The 21,469-nt window shown below is 37.6% G+C and overlaps 1 protein-coding gene across 2 annotated transcripts in view; it reads left to right on the forward strand.

The window, feature by feature from the left end:
• Nucleotides 1-214: 214 nt before the first annotated feature.
• Nucleotides 215-21,469, forward strand: part of ANO3 (anoctamin 3) — a 457,212-nt gene continuing 435,957 nt past the window's right edge. Inside the window, exon 1 of one of the 2 annotated variants that reach the window (XM_059874526.1) lies at nt 215-746. In XM_059874526.1, coding sequence (XP_059730509.1) covers nt 593-746 — 154 coding nt within the window. In that variant the 5' untranslated portion in view covers nt 215-592. The remainder of the gene's footprint in view (nt 747-21,469) is intronic. The other variant, XM_059874525.1, reaches the window with a different exon arrangement.

Consider the following 21,469-nt stretch of genomic DNA (forward strand, 5'->3'; position numbering starts at 1 on the left):
TCCACTATCACAAGCATGTTTCAGGAAGCATGAAGACTACAGTCTCACAATCCTGACCGAGGAAATATAATTTAGAATTAACTTCCTTCCAAATTAAGACATTCCTCTGATGTGCTGCCCAGTGGAATAAAGTTGCAGTCTCTGACAGTACTTAGCCCCACCCAGCTGATCTTTTGTGTACAGATATGCGGAGACCTAATACCAAGTTACTAAAAGCATCTCTCTGCAGCCTTGCCTGTATCTTCACTTAGCTCATTTTACTTTCTGTTGCAGCCTCTCTGAGATGGGGTTAGCACTGCTATCATTTAAAGGCAGCAAGATTATCTTCAAGAAAAACAGCGCTAAAATCCATCCATCCTCTTGACGTCAATTGCTTAGGAAGGGAGTGAATACAGAAAACTTCGTAAAGTCAGCTCTGCATGTTTTATCTCTTTTAAATTTCCAAGTGAAAACAATTACTAGAAAGCCTGGGGTTGTTGCTGATTATAAAACAGTGATTTTCCCCCTCCTGTGATTTTTAAAAATTCAGTAGTTTGAACTATCTGAATCAAAGTTTAAACTTTGATTTATATAGCTGTATAAGAATTTTGCAATGTCAACTGTGAAGTTTGAATTGGATAATCTTTCTCCTGAAGGATTCAGACATGAGCATGCTTCCAGCTCAGATTTTGCTTTAACCTGCTTGACTGAACTTTCTGGTGATTCTAGTCAATGGGAACTTCAGCACTCCAATTCTGTCCCTGTTGGTAAGCTAAACCTTAGATTGATATTTTTGAGTATCTTAACTTATATCTGTACTTTTTAAATGCCAGATGTGTAAAAAGTAAATCTTAATGTCATTTACTTTGCAGTCGTGTAACTGGTGTCAATTTTAGTTTCTTGAGCTATTTTTTCCTGAAATATATAAATACTTTTTATAGAAAAGAATAGAGGGTTTGCCAATAGAGTAAAATGTCAGAAAACAAATTCAATGAACTAAAAAAAGTTAATGGTGAAGTAGATTTTGTTTGTCTGAACACTCAAGTCTATCATGGCTTAGTTTTGTTTGGGACGACTGATGAAATCAGGGGATTTATCCATAAACTGCAAAAAAAAAAAAAAGCCCTGCCATCTTTCATTCCTCTTTTTTATTTCTGTTTTCTTTTACATAATTATATCAAAGACAAAATATGCTTTGCCTCTCTTTAAGAACAAGATAGTATTCCTTTTGGTTTTGTTATTTTATTTGGATTCTGTGTGAGCTGACAGTGTTAATAGAATTTAATGTGAAGAATTTCTTTTTTGATACCTTTGGGTATTACTTATCCAGAATCTCAGTTTTCCTTCTTGCTCTGCAATTTTGAGTAACTAATGCTAGACACTAATAGTTTGCATTCATCAAAAACTTCTGAGGGTTTCATTTGGATGAACAGCTGTGAGATGTCAATAATAAATTGTTCTTTGTAGAAAAAAATTGTATAATAAATAATACTTAAATGTTATTCTAAAGGAAAACTATTATGATTTAGTTCTTTATCTTAACTCATAAAAATGACAGTGTAATATGAATGTAAAAGTTAAGCAAAGCCTTCTGGCATTGAAATATGTGTAATATCATATATGAAATGAGTTGCCAGTCCAGGTTTGATGCACGATACTGGATGCTTGGGGCTGGTGCACTGGGACGACCCAGAGGGATGGTATGAGGAGGGAGGAGGGAGGAGGGTTCAGGATGGGGAACACATGTATACCTGTGGCAGATTCATTTTGATATATGGCAAAACCAATATAATATTGTAAAGTTAAATAAAATAAAATTAAAAAAAAAGTTAAGCAAAGCCTTCATCACTCTGGTTGTTACTGGACACTAATCTTTGTCCAGTGAAAAATATTTGCAGAAATAATAAATTCCATTTTGTAGCCAGAGGATTATTCCAAGAGAATCTGGCATGTTTATTTGTTTAGAGATGTTTAAAAAGAAGCTTTATGTGACTCCAAACCAATTGCTGATTTTTTTGTTGATAGATTCTTTGTCTTCTGTGACTTGTTTTATTATACTATAGGCAGTTCTACAGTCAGGAGATATAAAAATCTTTTGTAAATTTTCTTTCCATTGTAAGAAAAGAGGTCCCCATGTTATTGTCTTTTTCTTAAATTGAGAATCTTCTTGAGAATTGAACCTACAATTTCATAAAGTGGAAAAATCAGTTCTTTATAAGTAAATGCAGCTTTATACAGGAAACTTCGACAGGAAAAGAAAATTTATAAACAAAGCATTTGCCAGTTCAATCATTTTCTTTGCAAGGAATTTTATCTTATTTCATCTCTGTCATAGCACATCTTGAGTTGAACAGTTGTCTTCATGCAGTTGAGCTGTACATCTATAGCTTAAGTGTAACCCAGAGCCTGGAAGACACTTCCTCATTGATATCCTGGCAGTGCCTCAAATTCAAAACAACTAAGCAAAACTTCCTAAAAACTCCTCCTCCTTTTTATATCCTTTTTTTCCCTTTTAGTCAATAACTGCTTAGCATATATTTCAGTATAAAGTTTGTGTTTAGTTGTATGCATATTAGTTTATTAATAATATTTGTCTTCTCTACCTCTTTGACAACCACTGTAGCCCTAGTACTCAGTAGGGTGCCTGGCAATAAAAGGTTCTTGATGTGACTCCCTGCCTGCATACCTAAGGGACTGAAAGATTGGCCCTCTTCATTCCACCTAGTGCATGCACCTGTGTAGATTTCTAACTGATCTCACCTCCAGGTTCTCTAACAAGCCTCTTGCATATTGACAGTCACATTTGTTGTTGTTTGGTTGCTCAGTCATGTCTGACTCTTTGCCACTCCATGGACTGCAGCTCGCCAGGCTTCCCTGCCCTTCCCCATCTCCCGGAGCTTGCTCAAACTCATCTCCACTGAGCTGGTGATGCCATGCAACCATCTCATCCTCTGTCGTCCCCTTCTCCTCTTGCCTTTGATCTTTCCCAGCATCAGGATCTTTTCTAATGGGTTGGCTTTTCCCATCAGGTGGCCAGAGTATTGGAGCTTCAGTTTCAGCCTCAGTCCTTCCAAAGAAGATTCAGGGTTGATTTCCTTTAGGATTGACTGGATTGTTCTCATTGCTGTCCAAGGGACTCTCAAGAGTCTTCTCCAATACCACATTTCAGAAGCATCAATTCTTTGATGCTCAGCCTTCTTTAAGGTCCAACTCTCACATTCATGCATGACTACTGGAAAAACCATAGCTTTGACTAAAAGGACCTTCGCTGGCAAAGTAATGTCTCTGTTTTTTAGTATGTTTTCTGGGTTGGTCATAGCTTTTCTTCCAAGGAGCAAGTGTTTTTTAATTTCATGGCTGCAGTCATCATCTGTGCTTTTTTTGGAGCCCAAGAAAATAAAGACTGTCAGTGTTTCCATTGTTTCCCCATCTATTTGTCATGAAGTGATGGGACCAGATGCCATGATCTTAATTTTTTGAATGTTGAGTTTTAAGCCAACTTTTTCACTCTCCTCTTTCACCTTCATCAATAAGCTCTTTAGTTTCTCTTTCCTTTCTGTCATAAAGGTGGTGTCATCTGCATATCTGAGGTTATATTTCTCCTGGCAATCTTGATTCCAGCTTGTGCTTCATCCAGCCAGGCATTTCACATGATGTACTCTGTATATAAGTTAAATAAGCAGGGTAACAATATACAGCCTTGAAATACTCCTTTCCTAATTTTGAACCAACTGTCCAGTTCTAACTGTTGCATCTTGACCGGCATACAGATTCTGCAGGAGGCAGATAAGGTGGTCTGGTATTCCCATCTCTTGAAGAATTTTCCACAGTTTTTTTTGTGATCCACACAGTCAAAGGCTTTAGCATAGTCAATGAAGCAGAAGCAGATGCTTTTCTGGAATTCTCTTGTTTTTTTTATATGATCCAATGGATGTTGGCAATTTGATCTCTGGTTCCTCTGCCTTTTCTAAATCCAGCTTGAACATCTGGAAGTTCTCGGTTTACGCACTGTTGAAGCCTAGCTTGGAGAATTGTGAGCATTATTCTGCTAGAATGTGAAATGAGTGCAACTGTGGGGTAGTTTGAACATTCTTTGGCATTTCCTTTCTTTGGGATTGGAATGAAAACTGACCTTTTCCAATCCTGTGGCCACTGCTGCATTTTCCAAATTTGCTGGCATATTGAGTGCAGCACTTTCACAGCATCATCTTTTAGGATTTTAAATAACTCAGCTGGAATTCATCACCTCCACTAGCTTTATTCATAATAATGCTTCCTAAAGGCTCACTTTACTTCACAGTCCAGGATGTCTGGCTCAAGGTGAGTGATCACACCACCTGGTTATCTGAGTCATTAAGATCTTTTTTGTATAATTCTTCTCTGTATTATTTCCACCTCTTCTTAATATCTTCTGCTTCTTTTAGGTCCATACCATTTCTGTCTTTTTTTTTTAATACATCTTTTCATTAAATATTAGCTTGGTGTCTCTGTTTTCTTGAAGAGATCTCTAGTCTTTCCCATTCTATTGTTTTCCTCTGTTTCTTTGCATTGATCACTTAGGAAGGCTTTCTTATCTCTCCTTGGAATTCTCTGGAGCTGTGCAGTCAGATGGTATATCTTTCCTTTTCTCCTTTGCTTTTTGCTTCTCTTCTTTTCTCAGCTAATTGTAAGGCCTCCTCAGATAACCATTTTGCCTTTTTGCATTTCTTTTTCTTGGGGATGGGATTGATCACCACCTCCTGTACAATGTTACGAACCTCCATCCATAGTTCTTTAGGCACTCTATCAGATCTAATCCTTTGAATCTATTTGTCACTTCCACTGTATCGTCAGAAGGGATTTGATTTAGGTCATTCCTGAATGGCATAGTGGTTCCCTACTTTTTTTAATTTAAGAAGACAGTCACATAGTCCTTCATAAGTACAAGTCTGACCTATTTTCACCTTTGTTTACACTTTCTGTAATTCTTTATGACTTCAGTTATAAACCTAGTGCTCTATGATCTAAATCTGTTTTCTTCCAAAACGTTTCCAGCCTCATATAACCTACACATACCCAACAAGAATGTTTTTCACTTTAAATCAGTGTGCATATTATTCTTTAAAAATAATTTCCAATAATTCTTTCCCTCTGCCTCTATTAAGATCTCACTGAGATAAAATACTGTTGTATCCCCAAATACCTATGATTAACTCTCTATATAAAGGAATTTTTCCTGTTGCTAAACTTCTACAAAATGTTTGTTCATTGTGTTAAAATGTTCACATTCTAATTATTTTTATAAATACATATGCTCATGGATCCTTTCCTATTAGATTATGCTGCTTAAAGGTAATTGCCATTTCACAATTGTTTTTGTGTCTGTGAATCACATACAACAATTGTCTGTCACATACAATAAATATGATTCAGTGAATTGCCAGTTAGTACCATATAGTTTGGGCTTCCCTGGTAGGTCAGCTGGTAAAAAATCTGCCTGCAATGCAGGAGACCCCCGTTCAGTTCCTGGGTCAGGAAGATACCCTGGAGAAGGGATAGGCTACCCACTCCAGTATTCCTGGGCTTCCCTGGTGGCTTAGACCTGGTGGCTCAGACCTGGGTTCGATCCCTGGGTTAGGAAGATCCCCTAGAGGAGGGCCTGGCAAACTACTCCACTGTTCTTGCCAGGAGAATCTCATGGACAGAGAAGCCTGGCAGGCTGTGGTCCGTGGGTTCAAAAAGAGTGGTATGTGACTAAGCACAGAACAGTATAGTTTATCTTTTAATGAATTTTATGTTATAGGTAGTATTTACTGAAATAAAATTATACATATATTTTAACAGCCAAAATATGTGGAAATTATTACACAATATGTTGCCTGATAATAACAAGTACCTGGAATTTGTTTTTTATTTGAAATTTTTATGGAGCATTGAGCATTCTAGAATCTGCTTTGTCCTATTTCTAATAGAGTCAGGTTGTATCCTTTCATTCAATATATATTGATTGAATATTCATGAGAGTTAATGCTTAGATGTCTATATGAAAATAAAATTAGGTGATAACAGAAGTAGAGAAGAACTGTATCCTTTTAATCTCAGTGGCATGACAGTGTGCATTTTTTTTCTTTTTGGTAACTTTATTTATTTTTGGCTGTGCTGGATCTGGTTGCGGCGAGAGGAGGACTCTCTCCAGGTGTGTAGCGGGTTCCTCACTGTGGCTTCTCTCCTTGCAGAGCATGGGCTCCAGGCACATGAACTTCAGTAGTTCTGGAACATGGGCTCAGTAGTCGCAGTTCCTAGGCTCCAAAGCACACGCTCAATAGTTGTGGCACATGGGCTTAGTGGCTCCACAGCGTGTGGGAATCTTCCCAGACCAGGGACTGAACCTGACTGTATTGCAATGGGAGGTGGATACTTTACCACTGAGCCAGCAGGGAAGCCCAGCAGCATGTTTTCAGTATGCATATGTGCATACTCCTAGCATGGGAAAATGAAGTATGAGATGAATGGTAGTTCCTACATTTTGTCAGTCAGTCAGTTGCGACAGTTCAGTCACTCAGTCAGTCTGACTCTTTGTGACCCCATGGACTGCAGTGCACCAGGCCTCCCTGTCCATCACCAAGTCCCAGAGTTTCCTCAAACTCATGTCCGTTGAGTCGGTGATGCCATCCAGCTATCTCTGTCATCCCCTTCTCCTCCCGCCTTCAATCTTTCCCAGCATCAGTGTCTTTTCAAATGAATCAGTAATCAGCTTCAGCATCAGTCCTTCCAATGAACACTCAGTACTGATTTCCGTTAAAATTGACTAGTTGGATTTCCTTGCTGTATCCAAGGGACTCTCAAGAGTCTTCTCCGACACCACAGTTCAAAAGCATCAATTCTTCGGTGCTCAGTTTTCTTTATAGTGCAACTCTCACATCCATACATGACCACTGGAAAAACCATAGCTTTGACTAGATGGACCTGTGTTGGCAAAGTAATGTCTCTGTTTTTTAATATGTTGTGTAGGATGATCATAACTTTTCTTCCAAGGGCAAGCGTCTTTTAATTTCATGACTGTAGTCACCATCTGCAGTGATTTTGGAGCCCAGAAAAATAAAGTCTGTAACTATTTCCACTGTTTCCCCATCTATTTCCCATGAAGTGATGGGACCAGATGCCATGATCTTAGTTTTCTGAATGGTGAGTTTTAAGTCAACTTTTTCACTCTCCTTTTTCATTTTCATCAAGAGGCTTTTTAGTTCTTCTTCACTTTCTGGCATAAGGGTGGTGTCATTTGTATATCTGAGGTTATTGATATTTCTACCAGCAATCTTGATTCCGGTTTGTGCTTCATCCAGCCCAGAGTTTCTCATGATGTACTCGCATATAGGTTAAATAAGCAGGGTGACAGTATACAGCCTTGATGTACTCCTTTTCCTATTTGGAACCAGTCTGTTGTTCCATGTCCAGTTCTAACTGTTGCTTCCTGACCTGCATACAGGTTTATCAAGAGGCAGATCAGGTGGCCTGGTATTCCCATTTCTTTAAGAATTTTCCACAGTTTGTTGAGATCCACACAGTCAAAGGCAAACGTCTGACAAAATATGGTCCACTGGAGAAGGGAATGCAAACCACTTCAGTATTCTTGCCTTGAGAATCCCATGAACAGTATGAAAAAGCAAAAAGATATGACACTTAGAGATGAACTCCCCAGGTCAGTAGGTGCCCAATATGCTACTGGAGATCAGTGGAGAAATAACTCCAGAAAGAATGAAGAGATGGAGCCAAAGCAAAAACAACACCCAGTTGTGGATGTGACTGGTGATAGAAGAAAAGTCCAATGCTGTAAAGAACAATACTGCATAGGAACTTGGAATGTTAGGTCCTTGAATCAAGGCAAGTTAGAAGTGGTCAAACAGGAGATGGCAAGAGTGAATGTCAACATTTTAGGAATCAGCAAACTAAAATGGACTGGAATGGGTGAACTTAACTCAGATGACCATTATATCTACTATTGTGAGCAAGAATCCCTTAGAAGAAATGGAGTAGCCATCATAGTAAACAAAGGAGTCTGAAATGCAGTACTTGGATGCAGTCTCAAAAACGACAGAATGATCTCTGTTTGTTTCTAAGCCAAACCATTCAACATCATAGTAATCCAAGTCTATGCCCTGACCAGTAATGCTGAAGAAGATTTTAATGGATCTGTCTAAAAAGAAATACATTCCATTGTCTGCAAAAGCAGTATTTATGCTTTTCACTTTTTAAAAAATACCTTGAAGATAACACATACCTACAGAATTTAAATAGTTCTCACAAGACATCTATTAGATAGAGTTTGTTTATCTTAAACTGTTCACTAAGAGAATCCAAATGTCAGAGAAGTAATTTAATTGGACAAAAGTCATATACATATAGTAAGAGAGAGAGTGTGTGTGTGTGTGTTTGTGTATGTTGGGGAAGTTTAAGAGTTCTTAATCTGTTTTCTGTCTCTAGTGTTTTTTCCTTCTTAACACAAGTGGGACATTAAGTTTAAAGAAAGTCACATGGGGGAACATGCTTTATTGTGTTCCAGAAATGAATTTAATTAGTAATCAGTAAATTTCCTGTCTGGACTCCAGAATGCACTTTAAATGATTTGTGAGCCAGTGAGCATTTCATCATTATGGTCATCTTGGTCATCATCCTTACTGTTGTGTTAATGACAAGCACAGATATATCATTTCCTGTGTATTCAAGCAGTGCTTTCTTTTATACCTATAATGTTTATATTTATATATAAAACATATAATGTTTATTTATAACATACTAATGTAATATATATACATATATACATACATACATGTATACACACACACACACACACACACACACACACACACACTCTGGAGAAGGGAATGGCAACCCACTGCAGTATTCTTGCCTGGAGAATCCCCACAGATAGAGGAGCCTGGCGGGTCACAGTCCATGGGGTCGCAAAGAGTCGGACATGACTAAGCAACTAACACTACATTACTACACTATACACACACAAATGTATGTATTTACATATTTAATTTCTCATGTTCAGCCCTATGGAGAGTTAGGTAATATTATTTCCTTATCACACTACTAGTCAATCAACAGATATTTTCTACACCTTAAGAAATGTGTAGTGGAGTAATGGATCATTTCTCGCTGTGAGAACAGTGGTTCACATTTGATATATGTGCCAACATGAACAATAAGGAACAAATTATATGTACATAAATGCAAATTCAATACCACTGATTTTAGATGTTTATAAAATCTACACATCTTTAATTTTCTGTAACAATCTGTTATGCATCTATAGGTTATAAAAACTTATTTAAACCTAATTGTGTCTTTGATTCGGAGAAGGCGATGGCACCCCACTCCAGCACTCTTGCCTGGAAAATCCCATGGATGGAGGAGCCTGGTAGGCTGCAGTCCATGGGGTCGTGAAGAGTCGGACATGACTGAGCGACTTCACTTTCACTTTTCACTTTCATGCATTGGAGAAGGAAATGGCAACCCACTCCAGTGTTCTTGCCTGGAGAATCCCAGGGACGGCAGAGCCTGGTGGGCTGCCATCTCTGGGGTCGCACAGAGTCGGACACGACTGAAGCAACTTAGGAGCAGCAGCAGCAGTGTCTTTGATTATTGTGACTTTTTGGTGATTGGCTCTACTTGATAGTTAGAGACCTACAATTTAGGAAGCAGATCATTTGTTCAGGTTGTGGTTATTATAATATAGCAGAAAGAAGACATAACTACTGCAGACTGTAGCAAAACCGGATGCAATTTTAAAGAATGTCTTCTCCCCTTGTCTATAGTGTCTGCCTGTGTGGATGTCTAGTTCTCTAGAGTGACTTACTACTCTGTCTTTACATCTGTTTTCTATATCCTTGATGCTTCTGAATGTTTGCTTTTTTGCCAGCTCCTCAGGGACTCTTACTATTTTTCATGAACTGTTTTTCTAGTTTCAAATTAACCTGTTGCTGCATGATGCAGACACGACATTCCTTTAGAATTTAAGTACCTCATACAATTAGATAATAACCTCTTAACATAAAATCGTATATTACTGAAAAAAAGTTGTGTCAGTTATCTCAATTATGTGAAAGCAAACCAGTAAACATCCATTTGGACCAATGGGCTGCATATTGAAACAATGCTTATATAATTCACATAAGTACTGCTACAAATACTTCACAGTGGTGGTAAGTGTACAGTGCTAATTCTGAAGATCATTTTGTTCATCTATTATTCCTTACCAAAACCAGGTATGTCCCACTGATAGTCATAGAACTTCCAGTGTGATAAAGTAACATTTTGATCAATGTGATCTATAATTCACTTAAAGGCCAATAACATAAAATACATTTCAATGGAGAAAGATTTTGGCCATAATAGATAGTAAATCTTTTTTCTAGAGTTTCATACAGTGCAGTCTAATATATTCAAGAATGTATGTGATTCAACTTTGAAGTAATTTTATTTAATCTAGGACTGTGCATGTTTATTAGACTCAAAACACTTTTACATAGAACATTTCCAACATCCTGCAAGATTTGCTTTGAAGATTTAAAGAATACATTATGTAACTAATGAAATAATGGGAACTCTAATAAAAAATCAGGATAGGGTCCCACTAAGTCACCTCAAAGTATACCACCTTAGACAAGGTTTTAACATCTCTTCTGGATGATTTTCCTAATCTATACAATATCTAGAATAGATTAGTTGATCTTGAAGGCCACTGATAATTATAAAAAAACTTAATAAAAACAGATTCAGAACATTTCCAATACACATCATTAAGCTTGGTAAAGCCAGTAATATAAAAATAGGTAAAGATAATGTGTATATTTATATGTAAGTTATAGCAGTGAGTGTCAGCATATGCAATGAACTTCATAATTTTCAGAGCTCTTTTACATTTGAATTTTACAGCCACTCTGTAGATGAAATCATTTTATTATTCCCGTTTTACAAATAAAGAAACTGCATATCTAACAGTTAAATTTTAGTCAGTGGCAAACCAAGGACTTAAATCCAGGTTTTTTCCAATTCCACATGTTATTACCACTATGCTACTACAAGTATAAGTACCACTATTGCTGTAATGATTATAGTGAAAAATATGAAAAACAACAATATTTACTATATTAATTGCCTTCCAGACAATTCTAATCTCATTTTATTCTTCCAATACTGTTCAGAAGAACGGAGAGATTCAATAGTATTGTAATCACCTGTCATATTTCAAATATAGTTTTTCAATAAAGAAGGGTTGAGCTGGTATCTTTGCAAGAAAAAATATGACAAGTAACTTGTTAAGCTAGGAATGACTACTTGGCCTACAGAAATTAACTGTTAACATGCTGGTTTTAAAAAATTAGTATGATCATTTCAAATGTGTTCTATATATTTGGTGAAGCACAGAATCTTTTAATAGTATTAATCATTTTAAATCATTTTTTCCTGTCTAAATTAGGAAGCTTATTCAATTCTAATGATTTCTGGTAAACTAATCCTAACTTTTGACCAACTATCATTAAATACTAGAGGCTGACACAATTGCTGTACTTTAAAAAATTGCCTTTGAGTTATTTCCATACGAGACTTGCTTTCTTCTCTAAATTTTTATTTAAAAAAAATTCAGATGTCTTAGCAAGGTGCTGGTGTACTGTGCATTTACAGTAACATTTTGATGCAAACAACATCCTTTCTGCTTTCTTTTGTTTGTAGCTGAGGATTAACTTGAAATTATTCTATTTAGTCATACTGCTACTTAATACCAAAGATGAAGATGAGAAGCTGGGTCTCATTTCTCATCTATTGCATTTCACACTAAAGTAGTTATCTTCCCTCAAAAATTTCTTAGTATCATGTCTCCCTGATACCAAGTGAAAATAAATCTACTCCACTGAAGTATAACTGAGACATAAAACAATTAATTATTGTGCTTTCCTTAGGAAACAGATTTTAAGGTGTCATATGATCGCAAACAAATGCTGTATTTTCAAAAGCATTGCACCATTCAGTAGTAATCAGAGGAGTAAATATAAACCCATGATAAATACTACACAGTATCCCCATCAAAAGGCACACACGTACATACACATTCAGTCACTGTGTTTTTTAGAGAATTTTATTGCTATTTTTTCGAAAGTGTTCTGGAACCCAGAAATGACTGACCACTCTGCTGAAATTCTAGTTGTGCTAAGCATAAAAACAATCTTTTTATCATCATAGGTGGTTTGGGCTATTATCAAATGGGCTTTTCAATGATTATTTTTTGTCTCAAAAAATTAAGAGCATGACTACTAAAGGGAATCCAAAGAATAGGTTCTGTGTTCTCTGACCTTGGGGTATGAGGATGAGCATCCAACTAATGTCAGCCCAGAAGACTATCTCTGACCAAAAAGTAGAAGACAGGCCACTCTACAAAAAGAGGTTTGTTTAGTTAGAAGTAATTAGAGGTACTAACTTTTTTGAGATGCTTAGAACTATGACCAGCTGCCACATGACTAATTATAGTTGTACAAACATCACCAACTGTTCGTTTTTATTAAATGTCTGCTCTGTGTCCAACTCTCTGCCAGTGTCTGTGAGAAATGTACTTGGAAGGCCCAATGTCTGCTCTAAATCTGGTTATGAAAAAATCCATATGTATGATTGAAACAGGTTACTGTCTCATCCTGCCAGTGTCATTCAGGGCAGGAACCTATGAACCGGGAGGACAGTGCTTTTAGAGAGGTAGTTCTTAAAGCCAAAGTGTAGCCCACAGAGCACTCGCATTAGAATCTTGTAATATGTGAATACTCTTGGATCCCATCCCAGACCCATTACATGTACACTCTGTGGTTATAATACAGAAATCTAGATTTTAGAAACTTCTCATAATATGACTCTGTATACCAAAGGTTGAGAACCAATGTTTTTGTCAATGGCAAGGAGAGGTTTATTGGCAAAGGCCCCTTTCGGTGATCACTATATTATGGCATTTTTTTTTTTTTCCAGATAATTTCTGATCGTAACGATTTTCAAGTCTCCATTTGACTGTCACAGCATTTCCACAACCCTCTATTCCAATCTCATCTTCATGCTGGGGCCCTAGCATAGAGGCCCACATGAAAACATTAAATCCAGGTAAAACACTGAGTACTCCAGTACTCTTGCCTGGAAAATCCCATGGGCAGAGGAGCCTGGTAGGCTGCAGTCCATGGGGTCACTAAGAGTCGGACCCGATTGAGCGACTTCACTTTCACTTTTCACTTTCATGCATTGGAGAAGGAAATGGCAACCCACTCCAGTGTTCTTGCCCGGAGAATCCCAGGGACGGGGGAGCCTGGTGGGCTGCCGTCTCTGGGGTCACACAGAGTCGGACACAACTGAAGCGACTTAGCAGTAGCAGCAGCAGCAGAACTCTTTTGTCATCAACTTTTGTTTAATGGCTGTTGATCCATTTATATACTTGCCAAAGTGTCTTCCTATTTTTCTTACGCCTACACATCACCCTCAGATAAATTCAGATTCACATCCTTCTAAAAAGTCCTTCTTCTCATCTTTTATACAAAATACTTCATTTTCTCTATATTGGAGGTTCATTATACCCATTTCTATGGCACTCATTTCAATGTAAAGTGTTTACTTTTTGCATTTAATCTTGCATTTAAACGGGTGTATTTTGTAAAATAGAGAATAAACTTCTACAAGATAAGAGACATGTTGTACTTCTCTTCCCTCAAGAGGGACCACCAGAGAGCTCTGTGAACAGAAGGACCTGCATCACTTGTTCTTAATATGACTTTACAAAGATGGCCCAACTGATGGAAATCTTTACTTCCTTTGTGTAATGTTTTAATATAACTCTGATCTCCTAATGGCTCTGCCTAGGGACCTTCAGTTCATTCTGTCTCAAGAAGAGCAATCTAGGTTCATATAATATGTGTACTTTGGCTGCCCTGGTAAAATGAAAAGTTAATGCTAATGTGATGTTGTAAAATGAAATAACCCCAACAACCATCATTTTGTTAAATGCTTGCTGAAAATATTCTACTAGGAATTGAGTACTTCTGTTATAATTCAAAATAATGATTTAAAAAGTGGCCTTTCTAGATTCCACATATAAGGGATGACATGATATTTCCCCTTCTCTGTCTGACTTAATTCACAAAAGGAGTGATGCAAATGAACTTACTTACAAAGCAGAAGCAGACTCACAGACTTTGAAACTGAAAAAGAGCTTATGGTTGCCAGGGGTTGGGGCAGGGGAGGATAGGGGGAAGGGATATTTAGGGACTCTGGGATGGGCATGTACACACCGCTATATTTAAAATAGATAATCAGTAAGTACCTAGTGTACAGCACAGGGAACTCTGTTCAGTTATGTGGCAGTCTGGATGGGAGAGGGGTTTGAGGGGGAATGGATACACGCATACGTATGTATGGCTGAATCCTTCACTGTTCACTTGAAACTCTCACACAACATTTGTTAATTGGCTAAACCCCAGTACAAAATAAAAGTTTTTTTTTTTCAAAGTAGCTTTTCTGATAACATACAAGGAGTGCTTATGTGGCCATTGCATCAGTGCATAATAATTGGTGGAATTCACTAAAATTAATAGAGATAAAGATAGTTGCTGATATATGAAAAAAATTTTTGCTTCAATTTTTTGGAATAAGTCTCAGTACCTTGGCTTATCCAGCATTTTATTTTATTTTTTTAAATTAAGACTTGTAGTGAAATGTTTATGATAATGTTCTCAGGTTGACATAATGATACATAGCCTTAATCTTTATTCATAAAACTGTTTCTGGAAAGCAATTGACAGGAAGCTCTCTCTAAAGTAATGGGTGTGTTCATATCTGAGGTATGGAGTCATACACGCTACCTAATAATTTATGACCAATTACAGAAAATATACTTAGGCACTGCAGCTTGTGAGTATTATCTCTTTACAATAGATTCAAGATTTTCTTACAGTTAATCAATCTCACTTTAACTCCAATGCTCTTATTTTTTTTTTTTTTTAAGCAGGAGATAAAGTAGTGGGGTACAGATGTACGCTGTGAATTAATTAAGTCTGCGTATGTGGGTGTATTTACATGTGTAAAGGTAGAAACAAAATTGAAAATCACTATTCTTAGAGATATAAGCAGGAAGATAGAAGTCCAAGAGTAAACTATTCTGGAAAGAAATTTGGCATTATTTTTCAGGTGGATTTCAAATCATATATAGCTTTGATTCAGAAATGCAACTTCTAAGAATTTGTTTCAGATAAAATCAGAGACATACACAGAAATAATGAAGCAAAAACGCTCATTGTAGTGCTGCTTTTAATAGAGATAATGAGAACTAAGAGTCCAACAGTGCTGAATTCACTAAACAATTAAACTATAACATATCTCCCAAGAAGGAATGTTAGAGACTCATAAAACAAGTAATGAAGAAAATGCTGTTGGTAATGGAAAATGCTCAAGACATAACATTAAATGAGGTGATAAAATTATATGCAGATGTTTTATACAAGGTTTGTGTAGATATTTATAATTACATGAGATTTGAGCAAAATATAAAAGAAAATCATACCAAAATAGTAAAATCTGTTAGTCCTGAGGGTTCAGTTCAGTTCAGTCGCTAAGTTGTGTCCGGCTCTTTGCGACCCCATGAATCGCAGCACGCCAGGCCTCCCTGTCCATCACCAACTCCCGGAGTTCACTCAGACTCACGTCCATCGAGTCAGTGATGCCATCCAGCCATCTCATCCTCTGTCATCCCCTTCTCCTGCTCCCAATCCCCACCCCAGCATCAGAGTCTTTTCCAATGAGTCAACTCTTCACATCAGGTGGCCAAAGTACTGGAGTTTCAGCTTTAGCATCATTCCTTCCAAAGAAATCCCAGGGCTGATCTCCTTCAGAATGGACTGGTAGGATCTCCTTGCAGTCCAAGGGACTCTCAAGAGTCTTCTCCAACACCACAGTTCAAAAGCATCAATTCTTTGGCGCTCAGCCTTCTTCACAGTTCAACTCTCACATCCATACATGACCACAGGAAAAACCATAGCCTTGACTAGATGGACCTTTGTTGGCAAAGTAATGTCTCTGCTTTTGAATATGCTATCTAGGTTGGACATAACTTTCCTTCCAAGGAGTAAGTGGCTTTTAATTTCATGGCTGCAGTCACCATCTGCAGTGATTTTGGAGCCCAGAAAAATAAAGTCTGACACTGTTTCCACTGTTTCCCCATCTATTTCCCATGAAGCGGTGGGACCGGATGCCATGATCTTCATTTTCTGAATGTTGAGCTTTAAGCCAACTTTTACACTCTCCTCTTTCACTTTCATCAAGAGGCTTTTGAGTTCCTCATCACTTTCTGCCATAAGGGTGGTGTCATCTGCATATCTGAGGTTATTGATATTTCTCCCAGCAATCTTGATTCCAGCTTGTGTTTCTTCCAGCCCAGCGTTTCTCATGATGTACTCTGCATATAAGTTAAATAAGCAGGGTGACAATAAAATTTACCTTTTTTTTTGTTGTATGCTTTCCGAACTGCCTTGATTAATCATGTATTACTTTTACAATGATAAAAAGGAGTTACATCTGAATGCATATCAGGAGTATAATTGTTTTCATATACTTAAGAAAAATGAGAAAAATCTTACATGAAAATAGACATAGAGGGAGCTAAATTGTGCCAGAGTCCTTGGCTAAATATAGGTTTCCTAATATTTGAGAATTTTCAAGTCTCCACTTGACTCTCACAGCACTTCCACAACCCTCTATTCCAATCTCATTTTCATGCTGGGGCCCTAGCATAGAGTCCCACATGAGAACACTAGACACTCAAGACACTTGTTCAGGATGTTGAGGATAGTCATCTTTAGCACTGTTTTTGCAGTCATTGTTCACCCCAGCTCTTCCATATACAGAAATAGCCAATATGCACACATCAATGGCCACTTACCATATCCAGGTAAAACTGCAACTGGCAGTTTTATGAGCTTCATTATGTTTACTTTCTCAGAAGAAGAAATCATTTTACAACCTTTCAAGAAAGAGGATATTTCAGGGAAGACAAAGGGGCAGCCAACAAACAGGTGCCCCATCTATTTAAGGTTAGCAGAAAGGAAAGAAAGGATAAATAATGATGGCTGTAGGCATCAAAATGTCTGTGGGCATCAAAAAGCTAACAATAAGAGAGAAGAGAAAGGGCCATGTATTAAAAACTAACAATAGCAAAAGTATGGAAATCAACAGAAAGATAATTATACAATAGAGAGAGAATATTTTTATGTATCAGGATCTGTTGAAACACAGAGACTTGTTAGGAAGATATTTTATATCTCATAGAATCATTGAATCAAGTTGAAATAGGTTCTAAGGTAAGTTTTCAGGAAAAAAAACCATAGAACATACTGATGTTTAAGCATGAAAAGTGAGACATAGCTGCTGTCAACTCCAAACACATGCTACTTATGCTGATATGCCCAAACTTTCACCTCTCCTCCAACTCTGGCGCTACACAGAAAATCACTTGGTAAACAGGAAAAGTATACAGTGCTACATCTCCAACCCAAAACTGTGCCCTAATTGGTTTCTGATTAAATCACTGCCAAAACCCTTACACTGGGGTGGAATGAACCCCACACAGGACCCATTGCCTGAGAGTAGGCAATGCACAGATTCATCAAGAGAAGGCCACTTTGAACTTGTTTACTCATTTGGTAAACAAGGGACTTGGACCTCTTTTCAAAGATTCTTTGATTTTTTTCATAAGCATTTGGTTAAAAAATAATAAGGGTCTTTGTTTGAAGGTCTACAAAGTCCTGCAAGTCATCATAAATTTGGAATTGTTGCTTAATATAAATTTGCACGCTGGAGAAACCCATCATTGGCTTCTGGTCTCCCATGTTCCTGTGTTCTCACCCTTACTCTTGTGTCTTTTCAAAACTTATGGTGCTGCCTGACTCAGGGGTACTTTTCATCTAAACCAAGGGCATTGGAGAAATCATTGCTTATCCCTTGAGTCAGCTGTGGTGGATGCTATTATTGATAGTGGCATTTTGCCTGTTCTTAGATGACCAATGGGAGAAGGCAATGGCACCCCACTCCAGTACTCTTGCCTGGAAAATCCCATGGACAGAGGAGCCTGGTAGGCTACAGTCCATGGGGTCGCGAAGAGTCGGACACGACTGAGCGACTTCACTTTTACTTTTCACTTTCTGCATTGGAGAAGGAAATGGCAACCCACTCCAGTGTTCTTGCCTGGAGAACCCCAGGGATGGGGGAGCCTGGTGGGCTGCCATCTATGGGGTTGCACAGAGTCAGACATGACTGAAGTGACTTAGCAGCAGCAGCAGATGACCAATGAACTCTACTGTCGTTTCCCATATTTGTATCTTACACATTCTGAAATTCGAACTTTTTGCCTGTTCTTTGGTTTTCTTTGTCCTTTGTTCTTTGCTTTTGCTTTTTCTTGGTCTGTAATTTGAGTTCTCAAAGCTCAAATATACTTGTTCATGTTATCTGAAAATTCTGTGCAGAAAGTTTTTGCTTCAGTTTATGAGTAGAAAATACAAACCATAATGATAATTTTAGATTTAATAGTTTTATTTTCTACTTCTTGTAAGTAAATGCAAAAGTTGCTAGCATTTATTTTTGCAATTTTTTGAACATTTAAACTGAACAACAACTTCTTGATATGGGAGTTGTCTACCTAGAAATGGAACTTAGCAGATAATCTGGTACCCTATATAAAGTAAACTTGTTATTCATCATATAAAGCAATAGAGAGGCAGTTGCTTTAGATACTAGAATCAAGCTAGAGTCCAGAGGTTGCTCTGATATTTCTTAGTTATGTGACTTAAGAAACTTTCAATGAATCTCTGTGTGTTTCTGTTTCCTCATATAAGGGTGTAAAAAAAATCTCTATTTCACAGAATAGTTAAGAATGAGAGTGAAAATTGGTAAGTTGTATCCAACTCTTTGTGTCTCCATGGACTGTACAATCAATGGAATTCTCCAGGCCAGGATACCGGAGTGAATAGCTGTTCCCTTCTCTAGGGGATCTTCCCAACCCAGGGATTGAAACCAGGTCTCCCGCATTGCAGGCAGATTCTTAACCAGGTGAGCCAACAGGGAAGCCGAAGCCTGTAAAAAAAAAATCTCTACTTCACAGAGTAGTTAAGAATAGTAAGTTAAATAATACCAAAAAAGCATTTAGCACAATGCTTAGCAGTTAGCCTATAACTAGTAAGTATCTGGGCTTCTCTGAGCTTTAGTTAAGAATAGTAAGTGAAATAAGACCAAAAAAGCACTTAGCACAATGCTTAGTACTTAGTCTATAACTAGTAAGTATCTGAATTTCCCTGCTGGCTCAGATGGTAAAGAATCCACCTACAATGTGGGATACCAGGCTTTGATCCCTGGGTTGGAAATATCCCCTGGAGGAGGGCATGGCAACCCACTCCGGTATTCTTGCCTGGAGAATCCCCCATGGACAGAGAAGCCTGGTGGGGCTACAGTCCATGAGATCACAAAGAGTCGGACATGACCAAGCAACTAAGCAGACACAGTAAATATTTAGGAAATTTTGTTATTTTAAGTACATTATACAAGGTAACAAGGTAGGATATATACTATCATGGTGTTCCACAATATGATGACTGACCATGTTCTGGGGATTGTAATCTATATGAGACAAATTATAGCATCTGTGTAGTGAGAACTGAGCTTCTCAATTTAGGTACAGTTTTCCACTTGGATACATGACTGTGCAGAGAATTAACATCACACATTTCAGGAGCATTTATTTTACTTGAAAAGTAATCTTATGAAATTTTAATATTAAAAAGGAAAATTTGGTAGGAAGTGAATAAATACCTAGATTAATTTGTATGATAAAATGTTAGATTTCAAAGAAAATTCCTGTTAACCTAGAGATGTTTGTGGGCATTTGCTTTTCTAACATGAGAAACATTTCTAGAGGAAAGTTTGTGAGGCACTGGAAAGAAAACAAAGCAAGAAAAAAAAAATGTGTTGGCTGCATCAGAATCCTGGTTTCTGCTGGTTGTTTGGGTGTTGATGGCCCATGACAACGGCTTCCCTGATGGGTCAGATGACAAAGAATCTGCCTGCAATGCAGGAGACGTGGGTTTGATCCCTGGGTTGGGAAGAGCCCCTGGAGGAGGGCATGGCACCACTTCAGTATTCTTACTTGGAGAATTCCATGGACAGAAGAGCCTGGTGGGCCACAGTCCATGGGGTTGCAAAGAGCTGGACATAAGCACACACAGCCCCATGATGACAGTGGTTCTCAGTGCTTTTTGTGGAGTCAAATGTCTTGGGTTCAGTGAGGCCACGTTCGTTTTAGCATTTACATAGTTGCATTGACATTAAACAGTGTTTTCTTCTCAGGATATCATCAGGAGAAGCTGGGCATTTTATAATACTTCACTTAAAATGAGATTGGGAAAGGGAAACTTGAGCTTTTTTCTGTGTTAGTTATTAAACTTGTCTTTTGCTCCCACTCTAGATCTAGACTAGCAGAGTAATATTATGCTTAGTGACATAAGTCATACAGAGAAAGACATATACTGTTTATGGAGTCTAAAACATAAACTAAAAAAAAAAAAACTATAAAATAAAATAAAATAAAATAAAATAAATAAAACATAAACTAATGTGCTTAGTCACTCAGTTGTGTCAGACTCTTTGTGACCCCATGGACTGTAGCCTGCCAGGCTCCTCTGTCCATGGGGATTCTCCAGGCAACAATACTGGAGTGGGTTGCCTTGCCCTCCTCCAGGGGATCTTCCCAATACAGGGATTGAACCCAGCTCTCCCACATTGCAGGTGGGTTCTTTAGCACCTGAGCTACCAGAGAAGCCCATAAACTAATGAATATAACAAAAAAGGAACAGACTCATGGAGATAGAGAACAAACTAGTGGTTACCAGTGGGGAGAGCAGAAAGGGAGGGACACGGTAGGGGATTAAGAGATACAAACTACTATGTATAAAATAAATAAGCTGTAAGTGTATTTGTACAGTACAGGGAATATTAGCCAGTGTTTTATAATAACTATAAAAGGAATATAATATTTATAAACTGTGAATGATTATGTTGTACACCAGAAACATATAATATTGATAATCAACTATACTTCAGTAAATTTAAAATAAATTGAGGTGATCTAGCTTCTAGAAATGGGATGTCTTCTCTCAATGTTGAACAATGTGTTACATAAGGAAGCTGAGATACTAGTGATGTTCAGGCATCATCTGGATTAGCTTGACTGAATTGTACTTGTCAATGGGTAGAGATAGATCTGTAATCTTCTCTTGTGTGAAAATATGAGAGTGGGACCAAGACAGCATGTGTAGCTTGTCTAAGATCACACAAATAATTGGATACAGAGGTCAGTCTATAATGTTGTATAATTTACATTGTCAAAACTGCAAGTGTCTTCTAATTCCAAGGGTTCATGATGAATAAGAGGCATGACATGGGCTTC

Source organism: Bos taurus, chromosome 15 (assembly GCF_002263795.3).
Source record: "Bos taurus isolate L1 Dominette 01449 registration number 42190680 breed Hereford chromosome 15, ARS-UCD2.0, whole genome shotgun sequence".
NCBI lineage: Eukaryota > Metazoa > Chordata > Mammalia > Artiodactyla > Bovidae > Bos > Bos taurus.